This window comes from Diadema antillarum, unplaced genomic scaffold (genome assembly GCF_040938485.1).
Source record: "Diadema antillarum isolate AM-2024a unplaced genomic scaffold, OU_Dant_1.0 seq00000533_RagTag, whole genome shotgun sequence".
In the NCBI taxonomy this organism is placed as follows: domain Eukaryota; kingdom Metazoa; phylum Echinodermata; class Echinoidea; order Diadematoida; family Diadematidae; genus Diadema; species Diadema antillarum.
This window is the reverse complement of record NW_027271484.1, coordinates 716,715-731,761: the sequence shown is the minus strand read 5'-3', so window position 1 is coordinate 731,761 and position 15,047 is coordinate 716,715. Positions and strand designations below refer to the sequence as shown.

General features: G+C 39.3%; 2 protein-coding genes across 2 annotated transcripts in view; one reads left to right on the top strand and one right to left on the bottom strand.

Moving 5' to 3' along the window:
• LOC139734606 (transcription factor IIIB 90 kDa subunit-like) overlaps nucleotides 1-15,047 on the top strand; it is a 55,685-nt gene that overhangs the window by 16,808 nt on the left and 23,830 nt on the right. The gene's annotated exons all lie outside the window — the stretch shown is intronic.
• On the bottom strand, nucleotides 4,750-9,686 carry LOC139734584 (BTB/POZ domain-containing protein 6-B-like). The gene is made up of 2 exons (XM_071645366.1): nucleotides 9,088-9,686; nucleotides 4,750-8,361 (listed from the first exon to the last, which is right to left on the bottom strand). Exons 1-2 carry the CDS (start codon nucleotides 9,630-9,632, stop codon nucleotides 7,329-7,331), a joined length of 1,578 nt encoding a protein of 525 aa, XP_071501467.1. The 5' UTR covers nucleotides 9,633-9,686; the 3' UTR covers nucleotides 4,750-7,328.

Genomic DNA, 15,047 nt, shown 5'->3' with positions numbered 1-15,047 from the left:
ATCTAGATCTGTTGACCACAGACACCACAGGGAGGGATAGGAGCATTTCCAAAAAGAGAGTGATGCAGATTTCCAAAACGTGGCGCATGATGCAAACCTCTCTGATGATAACCTCTCTGATGATAGGATCTTGCCCAGCCACTTCTACTTTCATTGCAAAAGGCACATGACTCAGAAACCACACCATCACATCACCAGACTGTGTTTCACAGGCATATATCTAATGTTATCACTTTTTACTCTCTCCAGGGATTTTTTCCCCTTTTTTTTTCTTCTTCAGACTCAATTTTGTCAAATTCTAATGAAAAATGAGATTTTTATTGGCTTGGTGAACACCCAATAGAAGATGACAAAGGGATAGCTCTGCTGTAGACGCATGTTCGCCAGTCATTGGTGCTCGCAACACAAAGGGATGTCATAAACTTTAAAGGTCCAGTTCACTATGCCACATCTGTGATAGTCATGCCCATCTTCATTTTTTAGTTTTATGTGATGCCTGCAACAAGCATGACAAGAGATGAAAATTTTGTTCCTTTTCTTTTTCCAAAGTCTCAATGAAATTACACATAAGCTTCAGTCACTCTCTCCTAAATCCTGGTTCTGTTGCATAGGTGATATAATTCCTCTTGATCCTCGTCTTGTCACGTAAATGATATGATGAGCTGGGTGTGAAAGTGCTCTCACACTCAGGTCATTCTGCCAATTGAGGAGAGTTTGCTAGCTTCATGATCATTAATCCTGGCCATTAAATTTACCATGCTGAGCACACCAGACCTTTGTCAGTGCCGATCACTGGAGAAGGGACAGCCGCAGGGGCACTGCAGTCTATACTCTTACAGACTTTTCCCCAACTGTCTGAATAAAGAGACAATATTAGTTGACAAAAGACAGCTTTGTTACAGGCGTTTATGTTCTACATTGTACGATGTAGGCTGGTTGGGAAATTAAGTGGATAGTTAATGCATATTTTCGTTTCGCGATACAGCACATAACGGGAACAAAGACTGCACTACACATGCAACTGCAGCTGTTTAGAGCAGATGGGGGAATATAGTCAAAGGGTCTGGATGAGTAGACTAGCTATATTGGTTGCACAAACAGCAATGGGGTCTCGCCCCCCCAAGCTGTAGGTATGACTCATTCTGACTCCACACACCAAACCTCCCAATTCTTTCCTTCATTCCTCCACGCTCCCCATGGAAACGAGAGGATGTAGGTTGTATAACTGCCATGCATATCGTCTCTGTGAGGGGTCAATATTTTGACAGATCTATGAATCTTGGTTTGCATGGCGTCACTTTTTGAGAGCTGGCTGCAGAGGGATGGGCTTGATTTTGAAAGGGCTCTGTATTCCAGCGAGCAGGGCTATGATTCACTTCAGGCATGTGAATTTGGATCAGGTTTCACGATGGAGAAGGGACATGATGCACAAAAGGATTTATTGCATTCAGTTTCATATCAAGTTGAAGAAGAATGCATCCACTCCAGAATCACTTTCTGATTACTCAATACATGGCTATTGTATGCCAACCCTTGGATAGATATCAAAACTACACTCTACACAACCAGTTATCAAAGATAAGATTACAACCTTGTCAGTCACAATCAGTGTCTGGTGCTACTGACTGAAATGTAGTTTGTATGGTTTCTCAATTGCATTACTGAAACACAAAGGATACCACAGTGAAGCAAGATGAAAATAAACTGCATTGTATTGTTTATCTGTAAATTAGTTCATTCTCACAATATTGTGAAAAAATATAGAAGTAACTTGAACATGTCTTCAGCAGAATGAAAAAACTAGATATATCGCTACGGCTACTGATATGCCTCCGCCATAATGCATGGTTCTCCTAATAGGTCTATAGTACAATGTCTTGACAATGTGTGATGACAGTTTCACACAATTGGCAAAATATTAAAATGACAGGTTTGACACAAATGTGCTGAATGTTCACTTTCCTAGAACTAGGTTCAATTGGATGAATGATTAAAATGTCAGAGTGCAGGTATTTGGGGAACTGATGATTTTTACTTGACTTTTGACCCTTTTATAAGTCTATGCATTGAGTAATTTTGAATGTATTGAGAAAAAGTATAATTTCAGTATCAAATGGGAAAATAGCATTATCTAAACCTGGCCTTTGACCTTTGACCTCACAGATCCAAAGAGAATCACTGTTAGGTTGAACATGCATAAATATGTAAGTTTCATGATGATACCTTGAGTTACTTTCAAGATATGGAGGAAAAAGTGCAATTTAGCATTTCCACTTGACCTTTTACCTTTTGACCTTTGACCTTTTGGCAAGAAACTTCCCCCAAAATATATATTGGGTAATACATGCCATACATCAAGTTAAAAAAACAAAACAAAAAACCTTCAGGCATATTGCATTTTAAGGAAAGTGGTGATATTTTGAGGAGCTGACCTTGACCTTTGACCCCTGACCTTTGACCCCTGACCTTTGACCCATGACCCCCAACTTCCCTAGATAATCACTGCCCATCGGTACAAGCATATATGTGACCCTGCACCTCAAAACAAACAAAAAGTCGCCAGACATGAATTTTTAGTTAAGACCATATTCTGAAAGAGCAGACTTTAAGCTTTAAAATGATGTATAACTCAAATCAAATGGACTCTTTTAACCTATCTAAATATTGGAAAGAAAACACACACTCAGGAAAAGTGTGAACTGAGAAAAGAGGCTCTGAAGTACAGTGTCTATTCAAGCGCTTAATCTTTACAAACCGTGCTGGCTGTGCGATGAATGGGACAAAAAAAACAGGAAGTAAACCACTAGAGTGACAACAATGAAGGGATTATTAGATTAAACTGAAATTAAGCATGCCTCATCAACACATTCTGTCCATAATTAACGCCAACTTTCAAAGCAGTAGCACTATCTTTTCAAAAGTTATTAGAGTTGAAAGTGAAGAGTGTGGACAAAGTTTTTCAGAAATGAAAAAGGGATTCTAAAGACACACCTAATCACACTATTCTACCAAAAATGTTCGAGACAAACTGCTAAAAAACACACTTTCCTGCCCGTTTTACATTACAAAATTTTAGCATAATGTAAAAGAAGGCCCGCTCTTTCAGAAAGTATGGAAAAGTCAAGTTCGGCTAGGTTGACCCTATTCACTTATTTTCAGTCCTCACGCAAAATCAGTGTGTGCGACTTTATGTTCGTTTTGAGGTGCACGGTCACATATACTAAGTTCCATGAAGATACCTTGAACCATTTGTAAGATATGGAGAAAAACATGAAATTTCAATTTTCTTTTTCACAAAATAACCTGTGACCTTTGACCTTTGACCCTGTGACCCTAAAATCCACACAAAGTATTATCCCCTAAGGATATACCCTCATACCAAGTTTGATGTAAAACCACCACATGGTTCTTGAGATATCGACAAAAACAAAACGGGACGGACGGACGTACGGACGGACGACCCGAAAACATAATGCCTCCGGCCACTTCGTTGCGGAGGCATAAAAAAGTTCTCCATTGGAAAACAGGAGCACGTTAACATGGCAGATACTGGGTAAGATGTTTTGAAATGCAAATGTCCATCAGTTGTAGTTCCTAGAGAGCTCTTCAGTGGTAGAAAAATATGTCACTTTTAGTATGAATAGAGTGGGTACTAATGTGTGTGCAATATGAACCACCTAATGACCAAATGAAGCGCAAGAAATAGTGAAATGAAATGATGATGGGTTTAGTTTTTTATTTAGTGTAAATGTTATCCACAGTCCAATGTAAACCTGTTAGGATGTGTGATCAATCTTTCTGAATCAGGTATAGAAGTCATGAGAAATTTATGTTGTCAGTTTCCTTTCATTAAAATGATCGACTTTAATGCAAAGGATTGATGGGGGGGGGGGCATTATGGGGTGACCATGTTGAAAATTCACAAGGAGTGGCTCTGTAATCACACACACACACACACACACACACACACACTGATTCAAGCTTGCAACAGCATATAATGCACACATGACAATACTACTACTTTGTATACTAAAATTTCAGTGGGTTAAGTCTTTCTGCGTTTATGAATTAATTCCAATGTAACAAAGTGTATTGGAACAAATGCCTGTCTTTTATACACAGATGTTTGGCTCAGTTCATAAACAACCAAAGCTGTGGTGTGGTTCTCTTAAAATCTCACTGCACTTTGAGACATAGCCCAAGGTCATGAAACAGTCTGACAAACTTCCTAGAAAGGTTTAGCATTATACAGTACACTGTATATGTTTGTCCAGGGAAGTTGGAGATATACCTCCTCCCTGGTCAGTAGGCTTACGTTGGAAACGAATTAAGTTGATGCTTGCTCAGAGATGGAAGGAAATCAAGCTAACAAAGTCTAATTGAAAGTAGAAGTCAGGAGAATAATGTGATGTACTCTCTTTATCCCAGTTGATTCGAAGTCAAAGTTCATAAAATATATTGCAGTTGGACTACTAGTGTATACTTTTCTTGAGATCAAAGGCTGTCTGTGACAGTGTGCTATACCATGTACATGTAAGTATGGATGTTTATTATGAGTCCATCCATTCTTCATGACAAGATCGCAAAGTGCACTAAACAACAGCAACAACAAAACAATCCCTTCATTGGCTTTGATAGATTGAAGTGTATCAGGTATATTAAAGGTGAGATTTGAATGTACAGCTGTATGTCCTCTGCATTTAAGAGAAGGTTAATACCAAATTTTCCGGGAGTCTAGTACATGTATTACATGTATACATACAAAACAACAGAGGGCTGTCTCCTCTGCTTTGTATGAGTTTATTTACCGGTAGACGTTTGGGTTTGTAATCAGTGATCACTGAAATATTCTCTAGAGTTTTCTTGACTTCAAAGTGAAATGGCAACATTACAATACTGCACGATTTCAACAAGGTTTGACAACAAGGTTTAACCATCTAGGCACATCTTGTATTCATTCAGTGCTTATCAGTATTCAGTTCCTTTCACAATTACTAAAAATAAACTTGCTTATAAGGTGTACATGTATGCAGGGCATTAAAAAAAGATCCATACTTTATTCCTGAACAGACTGTTCCTAATGCCTCATTACTCCCAACATCTGGACTGTGAATCATGATACTTTAAATGCATGCTTCATGAGAGAAAGAGTTTGGCATGTGGTAACTACAGTTTGATGGTATTTCAAGATGCTAATATACAGCCTGTCCATATTGAAGTCCTCAAAATATCTTCAACATGCAACTTCCTCCTCCTGGGTAAGGTGGTGCAATAAACATCCGTGGTGTAATATCTCCAATGCACTGCAGGGAAACCTGCAATCATGTGTTATCTAGCTTACCCGGCAAACTGGCTCTCCTTGACAAGCCATGATATCCAAGATATTGGAAAGGGGCTATAAATATAAATAGCCCTGCTGTCTGATGCAAACCATAACCAAATCTGCAAAGAAATGCAATATACCAATAGTGCTGGACAGGTCCCTGCTTGCTACATATATGATGTACAAAATGCACACTGGTAGCGCTTAAGGCTCCTGGATTTTGAGGATACCTCAAAAATTGTGTATAACTGAACACTATTAGTAATCCTTTGATACATTCATACAAATTGTATCTCCCTATAGAAGCATTCTCAGCTTTAGTTCACATTAATGGCGCATATTCTGCGCTGAAATTAGATTTGTATAGACACTCTAAATGAAATGTTTTTTCTCCACTTCAAATGTGCCACAATATCTGTGTATTTTGAAGATAAGTGACTAAATACATTATGTAACTCATCAATGAAATCATTTTGACATTTGATGCAATACTAGGAATAAATTCATTTCAGAATTCATTACTCCTTCTACAATCAGATTTTTTAAGAGGGTGTCAGAATGATTCTTCCTCTTTTCAAAAAATGGATGGAATAATGCATTCGTGGTGTTATAAATACAACAGAATCATCCAAGACAAAAACTTATTTGGAATGAAAGAGCTACTAGGTAAGTTGCATAGGTCAAATCACTATCAGACATATAGAAAGGAAGGACATGTGGTTAAAACATCCAGAAGTCAGTAGGTCTCTTATCACAGTGCCTTGCAAGCCATACCAATTACAAGTCTGTAGATGTTTCTAGGATGTATGTTACTCTGAGTCTCTCTTCTCCTGTGCTTCTCTTTTGGCTTGTATTCAAGCCAACCAATTTATTTGTAAACATGTGTCCTGATTTTGTATTCTGGAAATATTGATTTCATTCCCATAAAAATGTACTGGTAACTGGTATGTATTTCAAACTGATTTCCTGTATGCCGATATACTGTAGTGCAGTGACAGATCAGTGCATTCTTCCATCAAAATGGTGAAATAAGTGACAACACCACTTGAAACAGTTGAGGAGTACACTGTACAATGCAAGCAAAGTCACATTTGAATGATTTCCAAAAATTACTTGAAATTCTGACATTAAATGGTTTACCATACTTATATTAGCCTTATTTTGCCTCAATTCCAGCAGTTGCTACCATTGTAGATGCGCTACTTTCATTCCAAATAAATTTCTTTTTGGAGCAAATTCCCTCTAATAAGAGCATCTACATCTTGATAAAAAGTTTTATTGCCTTTATTTCTATATAAATACATGGTAGTACACTTGAAAGCTCAATTTAAAAAGTGACATAGATACTGTGTGTGCACTTGCTATCACATGCTTTCATCTCAATAGTGGAAGTATGAGGTAAGGCATCATCTGCTTTAACACTGCTCACAAAACATACAGTAACAGAATATTAATATCCACGTAAGGGAAAATAAGGTTACAATACTGACTCATTTCATATGATCTACAGATACTTGTCATAATACAAAGTGAACTTAGGGTGCCAAATTTAGACTTAAAGGTAAGGGGGAAAGTGTTCTGTTCAGAATCAATTTTAAGAGTAGATACATGTAATCAGGGAAAAAAAATGATATTGATCTAGGAGCGATCACACAAAATGATGCTATGTAAGCTGTGAGATGTAATACTCCTAAAAAATGATGAAATCAATTGCCTTGGAGTATTTCATAATAACACAAAAACTCTGGGAAGTTTTAACCAACAGCAAGTTTGTAGAAGACATCTGTTATCATCAGTCCTTAGAAGCATCTATCACCTGCACCTAATTCAGTAACCTGTAGTCATATATAAGTCCATATACAAGATCAACTATAAGTTCTAGTTTCACTGAGACTCCAGGTCTACATGATGTGAATGATACACGGTAAATTAGATACAGCAAATAGTAACTGGTCTGAAGCAAACTTTATCAACCACACAGTCTGTCAGCTACTCAAGTGATATGTTAAGCATAGAATATGAGTTCTGGAATTTGGCCTCCCTGCACTCCTGTTCCATTGGTGCTTTCTGGAGAACACTGAAACTGAAATGTCACATCATTACTGGTGCTCTCTGTGAGCCCTTCCTGTCCAAAGAAACTCAGCTCACCACCAATGAGCGTGGCACTGGCTGTATAGTACACATGTGGCTCAACCTGGACAGGATGTGGGAAGGTGACCGCAAACGTTTTACTGGATCCATCAGAGAAGAATTTAGTGTGGTTCTCTGCAAGGCATTTGCCAGCTCTCTTCAACTCAATCTTGACCTTGTACTCTGCTCCACCTGAACTTGACCCGTAAAGCCCAAAACCTGCGATAAAGATCCGACGGTCCACTGCAAATTGGATGCTGTCACACCTGCCCCTGTATCGCCACTGATTACTCCGGTATGCAGATGACTGAAAGCGATGAACAGTGCAAGTGCGTAATCCTGTACGTTGTTTGCATGGGAAGCTGAGCTGCGGCTTGCAGTCTGCAGTATAGTGCAGAAAAATGTCTGTAGTTTCTTCTAAGGTGATAACACCACTGCGAGCCACATTATTTGCAAATTCCTTAAGAGGCATGGTGGGTATACGTATGAGATAGAGGGCTTGTCCCAACACCTTTCGGAAATTGTCTGGACTTGCCATAAGTCCCTTCCTTCGACATTCTGCTTCTGCCCATTGCATGGCTGCATGGAAAAGCACAAGTTCTTTCACATTGAGTGTCTCCCTTTTAAGGATACACTCCAGGGTTTTCTGGTCCACATCCACAAAGCTTTCAGAGCTTAGAGCTACTTCAGCTTGGGCATCAATTACTTCCCAGCAGCGCTGCATCAAGTCGGGCTCCTCAAATAGATGGCTCTGGCTCAACAGAACACAAGCATTGCGAGCACTAAGACTACGCTCCAAGTACTCCACACAAGACCGAGCCAAGTGAGGAACCAAATACTTCTTGGCTGCATATAGTGTGTCAAGGACATTGTCTGGAGTCAAGTCTATTTCATCACAGTACATGTACCTGAAGGAAAACAAAAGGAACAAATAACACATTTGAAAGGCTTATGCTGGTACACTGTGCAATGATATAGTGTATTTTCCTTACTGAATATTTGCTTATCCTTCATGCTTATCAAAAGAGACAAATCTTAAAGTTTAAGCCAATGGCAAACGAATGCTTATGATACTATTCTTGGCAAATTGTGAAAGCAAAAACACTTAAATTTCGCTTATGCCTTTTCTCATGACAGTGCACTTGTACAGCACTATGCTCTCAACCCCTTTCAATCATATGGCATGTAATCAAAGTGATTGTTGACATATTAGCACAAATTTCAGTTAAGCTTCTTTGAAGAGTGCAAGAGTCCAAAGGTCAACAAGCATACATGTACATGTATACATATTCTTTTGAGTATGGGATTATGAAATTGACATTGTGATACCGGGTCACGCAATGTGACCATCGGTCCATAACTATCACCAATCTGATCTTACAAAGTTAAGCTGCACACAAATCATTCAAACACATTCACAACTTCACCATTCAAAAGGCATGGTCAAATGAAATTCCAGGTGAAAGATCTAAGTTCCCACATACATGTATGTGGGAATGTTGATATGACAACAGGCACTGAAAGTCTCTGATTAACATGTTTTCCAGCAATAGTATAAATACATGGACATACAGTGTACATTCAAAGGGACACAATATGAACAGCAATGCTATAAAGAGAGAAGTGCTACTTACTTCAAGAGGGTCAAGAAAGCTTCTGGTTCCACATCAGGAGTCACAATCTCTGAGGTATTTTCAGCCAACTCTCCATAAAACATGGCGAAGAAAACAGAGCTTCCAGTTGCCAGCACATACTTGTGAGCTGGTATCCTCTGTGCTGCATTCTTGGGTCCAACAAGGAAAGTCACATCGCTCATCAGCTCATTGTTGAACATTACAGCGTTTCGATCACGGACCGTGGCACCACGATGCCAGTTGTCACATGACCAAAGAGAAGATGAGGTAGTGAGTGTGGGGCTGTCTGGCTGAATGATGTCCACAGTCTCACTGTTCATTGGACTACTGACTCTGCCATCCTGCATATTCTGACACAGCTCCACTGAGTTGGAGACTTGATTGGTGAGGAAGCTTGATCTCCTGCAGGTGCGTTGGTCTACATCATGCTTCTCCGCACCAGGGTTTTGATTGTTCATTTCCATTTTCTTGATAACTTTTTGTTTCAGTCGTGACAAACTACTAAGGCAGAGCTTCAAACTCTTTTTCTTGATAAACCTTGGCATTTATGCACTTAATCACACTAATTTCAGCACATGGTGCAGCAGTTTGTAACTTATTGGCACCTATTTGTCACACTCGGCTCTGTGTAGGATATGCCAACATTGGTTTTGATCATCATTATCCAGCAAATGTGTGGAAGATCACGCAGGCCTCCTACAGGCAAAGAGAAAAGAAAGAACATAATGAGCCACATTTCATCACTCAACATTGTACGGATCTTCAATATTGCAATTATGTCACATGTACTACGTGGGATTTTCATTTCTATTTTAGTAGCGATGCTTCTCTGTATTCACATGTATAGTTACCTATCACCCTATCTTAATTTTGAAACCATGTAGCCATGGCAATTGACAAAAGCTAGAAAAAGAGAAAAACTTTGCCATCTTTACATTCTACTTTTAAAAACATTGGGGTACTAATTATGAATAATGTATGCTGAACCCTCCATAAATTCACCTTTCGAAATGCTGATAACAATTATGCCTTTCATCACTGTTCATTGTGGAACCTTGCACAATATTGACCAGTGGCAGTGTTGACAAAGGTCACAGTAGAAACTTGAATTGAACTTGCCACTCATGGGCAGTGACTGACATGAAGACCTCACACTGTTTCATGAAACTTGTCAGCCCCGACAAGTTGTCAGTTTCTGACAATTTAATACCATAGTATGTATTAGTAACAGTCAGTGACCAGAGCTTCTCAGCCAACAAAAACCAAGGATTTTAATGAAATTGTCTGAGACTGACAATTTGTCAGAGGTGACAACTTTCATGAAACAGTGCCATGGACAAGGTGAAGTACTAATTGGTACATTATATGTATCTGGGTAGACGTAAACTTACCTCGATTAGACGGATTAGACCATCTCTATCTTCTGCAGATTACAATACCACTACCATTACCAGGTTGTACTCGGCGAATCCAGGAAACTTAATTAAGCAGTAAAATTTGCCATTGTCTCAACTCCCGTAATTTTTCCTGGGTGTGATGATTGTGACTAGCTCAGACATGCATATTCTGTTAGATTTTCATGTAGGCCTACCTTAATACTTGTACAAAAAAAAAAATGCACAGATTGCAGTTAGAAATGCTAGAAATTATCCCTGTAACAAAGTTCGTATTTTTGTATGTACAATTATAAAATTTACTAAAATAGCATGAGTGCTACGCTTACCAGTATGATCACGGAGATAAAGGTCCGAGATAGCTTGTCTAGAAAAATGTAACGTTACACAGCCATCCGCGGCATCCGATCCAGTTCAGTTCCGCTTCTTGGCCATCAATGGCATCATGACATTGAAATCAGCAAATAAACACAGAGAAGTTAGACGCTGATAGAGTGATACTGGAGCTGTGTGCACTACCTCTGTTATTTATGTTTACCACCGAGTGCTGATGAGAGAATTTCTGTGTCTGTTGTTGTTGACAGCAGCATTTATTGCCGAGGTTCTCCTGCTGATAATACCGTGCAGCGAAGCGTAGACTAGATGATGTGTCACATAATATTAATAGTCACCTTTTTTTTTAGGTTTCTTCATTCACCATTACAACACAAAGCAATGGATCCAGGGAGGCATCACCGCACCGATAGAAGAATATCAATCCAGGCTAGGTGGTCTTATGATAACCAGTCAGTCTGTGTGTCTGAGTGACTATACCAATAAGGCAATACTGGCAATAGGATGGTGTCAGCAGCCGCTGCGGCAGAGCAGGTGGAAATGTTTTGTAGTCCCTTCGCCTCAATTTTATCAATCATACAGACTGATATTTCAGCAGAAAACATGTACAATCTGCAAGACTCTCCTACAAGGCAACATTTCTGATACGGCTCATTCATACACCACCAAACTTTAGTACCACACTTCGTACAGTACAGTAAAATCTGCAGTGTGTATAGTGTGATGTACTGTACGTGCGGCGCGATCGTACCGGTACGGACCGTGTCATGTGTTGAGTAGTACCGCGCGACGCGCGGGCTGTATCCCCTGCCTGCTGTTTATGTGCGCAATGTAGAATGGGCCTATTCAATACACTACTGTACACAAACATAGGGTCTTGCACACACTGGACGGTGTAATGGAAGCCGCTCGTTCGCGGTACCGCTTGAGGTGAGCTTAGGAAAACAACACAGCTGTGAGCGCAATCAACAAGAGGCAAGCTTCGCTGCTTTTAGGCTCGAGTGAACAAAGCGCGAAGCCCTGGGACGCGAGTGACCGAGAATGAATGACTCAGAGAAGATCCCAAAAAGAGGAGTTTTGACTCCTTTAATCTGATATTGAAAAACGGTCTTTGTCGGTGAGCCACTGAAACATATTACTGAAAGTTTGAGCGAAAGTGACAGTATCACGCTCTTCTTCTCCCCTCCCACGGAAAGATGAAGATTTACGGATGGGTTTGATACAATAGACATAGGGACCTAACAGTTAGTTTATATTTCGTGAAGTGGAAGCGGATCGACAACACTCGATAGTTAAAAATTATTATAAACACGTCAAAACCCTGCTCATGAGCAGTACAGATGTGCTGACCAAGATGGGGAACGATATGTCGTAAGATTATTTCATAGTTCTGGCTTTGCATAATCGAGAAACGTTACAATTGGTTGTCAATCAAAAACTATTTTGTTTTTGTTTACCCAGTGAGATTTTGTTCCACTCAAAGCCGTATAGTCCCTGTTCCACAAAAAAAAAGGAGAAAAGAAATATATACAGATGTTGTATATCGATAAATATCATTTTAGCGGTAACGACAGATATCGTAACTTACAAAAATTGAAACATCTTCTTTTTCATTAAACTCTCCATTAATTGCTGAGCAACATTGTATATATTTTTATGTATTCTGGACAAATTTTATACTATATTCGTATTTCATTCTCCGCCATCACTCCCATTCTTGAAGCATCTCCTTATTTTGGATAAGAGAGGAGGTGCAAACTGTAGTGGTAAATTCTGTATGCAACAAACTTACGTACTGCAAGTAATGTATCACTTAGAGAAGGAAATAGAAAATGATTAGCGTTGAATAGGCCTAGTACATAATATATCTTTGTATAGTCCACTTCCGTAATGCTATTTTTAACTTCAACACATCACACTATTATAATAGTGACCCTCCTGGTACTGTAGTGTGCTAACATTCCCATCAGGCGCGCGAACTGCATCCGTCACATGCAGATTCCTCGAAGTATAGGTTCCTCAACCTTTATAGGCCTACTTTTTCGCGGAGGAGTGCCCTTTCGAACCAGTTCACAAAGTTCATTTTTATCCATCGATTATGTTTAGATATTTCTTATACTGTCTTACAATTCAAATGTAAGATATAATACACACATATATTACTGTTCGATTCGATTCGATTTTATGAATGCGCAGTGACTAAAGACGGCGTTTTCCTATACCTCACTTCGCGTCAACGCAGTATAAAACCTTATAGCGTATTTGAAATAAACATCTGCCACCATTCGTTTATAGTCGTCCAGAACGTGGGCCCGCTATTATTTAGCCAATGGTGATTTCAAATTTTTTTGGTCGTCATAGAGAGACAAAAATCTCCCATATAAAAGCCGATTCAGATCTGATAATGACAGAATGGAGAAAATAATACAGTGTATTCTTCCATGATGTATACTGATTTTATCAACCTTCTCACCGATAATACCGCACCCACTCTCCAGGACGTGTAATAACAAGTACCGCCAGTCAGCTCGCGTTGCTGAGTAAAATTTCAAGAAAGCAAAAATGAAATAATGGCGAGTATAGTTGCAGTTTAATTGATTTGCCGTCATACCTGAGATGGAAAGTTTTTGAGAGAGAACTCAGAATTGTATTAAGTCAGAAACAGATAGTTTGCGAGCAAGGATTCAAGAGCGAGAGGCCAGTTTCTAACAACGTCCCGCAGTGTGAATGTTGGCTATATTGTCTTCCAAAATGGCATCTTGTATATTTGAGACCTTAACGTATATTATACGCTATAGGAAATCTTTGTAAACGTCGTGGCATTGAGTCTTTCGTTGAGAATGGACACAGGATTACGAGTGAATTAACGTCTCAAAACAAAACAAACGAACACGAAATGAACTAGTGGAATTCTGCTAGTTATGAACGAATAATATTGCATCATATCATTTAGATAATTATACATACATAAACACCAGCGTCCAAGTCTTTGAGATGATCCGGGATATTGCAGTACATGGGTCCATAGCAGTTCATATTCTATATCATACACCCTGTTGGACAAAATTGATGTAATATACATTTTGGGCAACATATACTTCGGAGTTAAGGGACACAGTGTGTGTGATGGGGCGGAGGGGGGGGGGTCTAGATCAACCACACATGCGACTAAACTGTCTGGACTCGAACAGAGTTCCCTTGTCCTATTCAAAGTCAAACAGTCAATCTTGCAAAGATGACTAACCCTGAAATATCTCAACCCATCCCATGACCGGAGATATGTTATGATGGGATATGCTATGATGCATGCATTATTTATTGTTACGTGTTGAGGGATGTCCTGGACATCATCCGAGCGAAGAAACTTGACAACCAGCGCATCGAGACGTTGTAAGGACGTTGGCTATTGTCCCGAGAGAAGAGAGTTGCATGGTAGTCAGTCAATGCCGTGTTCGATCTGATTATTGGAAAACAATACTCCGTGTATAAGTATAGAGTCCCCTTTACCCGGAGAACCGAATGGAGAACCTCTGGAGGATCAAGTCGACTGCTGTCATGAACATGCATGAACGCAATCAACAAACGCAACAATAGTTTACTGTCATGTGGGCAAAGCAAGGCGGTTCTACGCACATTCGATCACAGTCACTGTCTTTATACCAAGACAATTAGGGCGTAACTCCTAACGTATTATTCCTGTCAGTTATATACGATAAGTTGCCCTCTGCTCGCTATGTTTGTGACTTACTGACATTCAGAATCTTATTTCATTTTCGTATAAACTAACCATCGGCAAAACGAACCTTGTTTCATTTTCGAATCGGAGAATCTTCGGGATGACGAACCTTCGGCAAGAGCCTTCGGAGTAACGAACCTATTTCATTTTCGGATTAACGAATTTTCGGAATTACGAACCTCGACATGCTCGACAAGAACCTTCGGAAAAGCGAATCTGCGGAATAAGGATGTGTAACTGAATTATTCATTCTTTGAATCGTAAACATAAATAATTGCATGCATATGGCTACCTCCTGTTTAAAAATGCTTTAAAAATGAAAAAGACAATGTTCATGACATCGAAAAGGCTGTATTTAATGTCATAGGGCCTATATAGATTTATTTTGTTTCGTATTTTGTTTCTTTGTATAAGTCCGTTTTAGGACCCCTATTCATGTTTCATCTAACAGTTTTCGCGGTTCACCCACTAAAGGTTGATTCAACCTTAAATTTCGA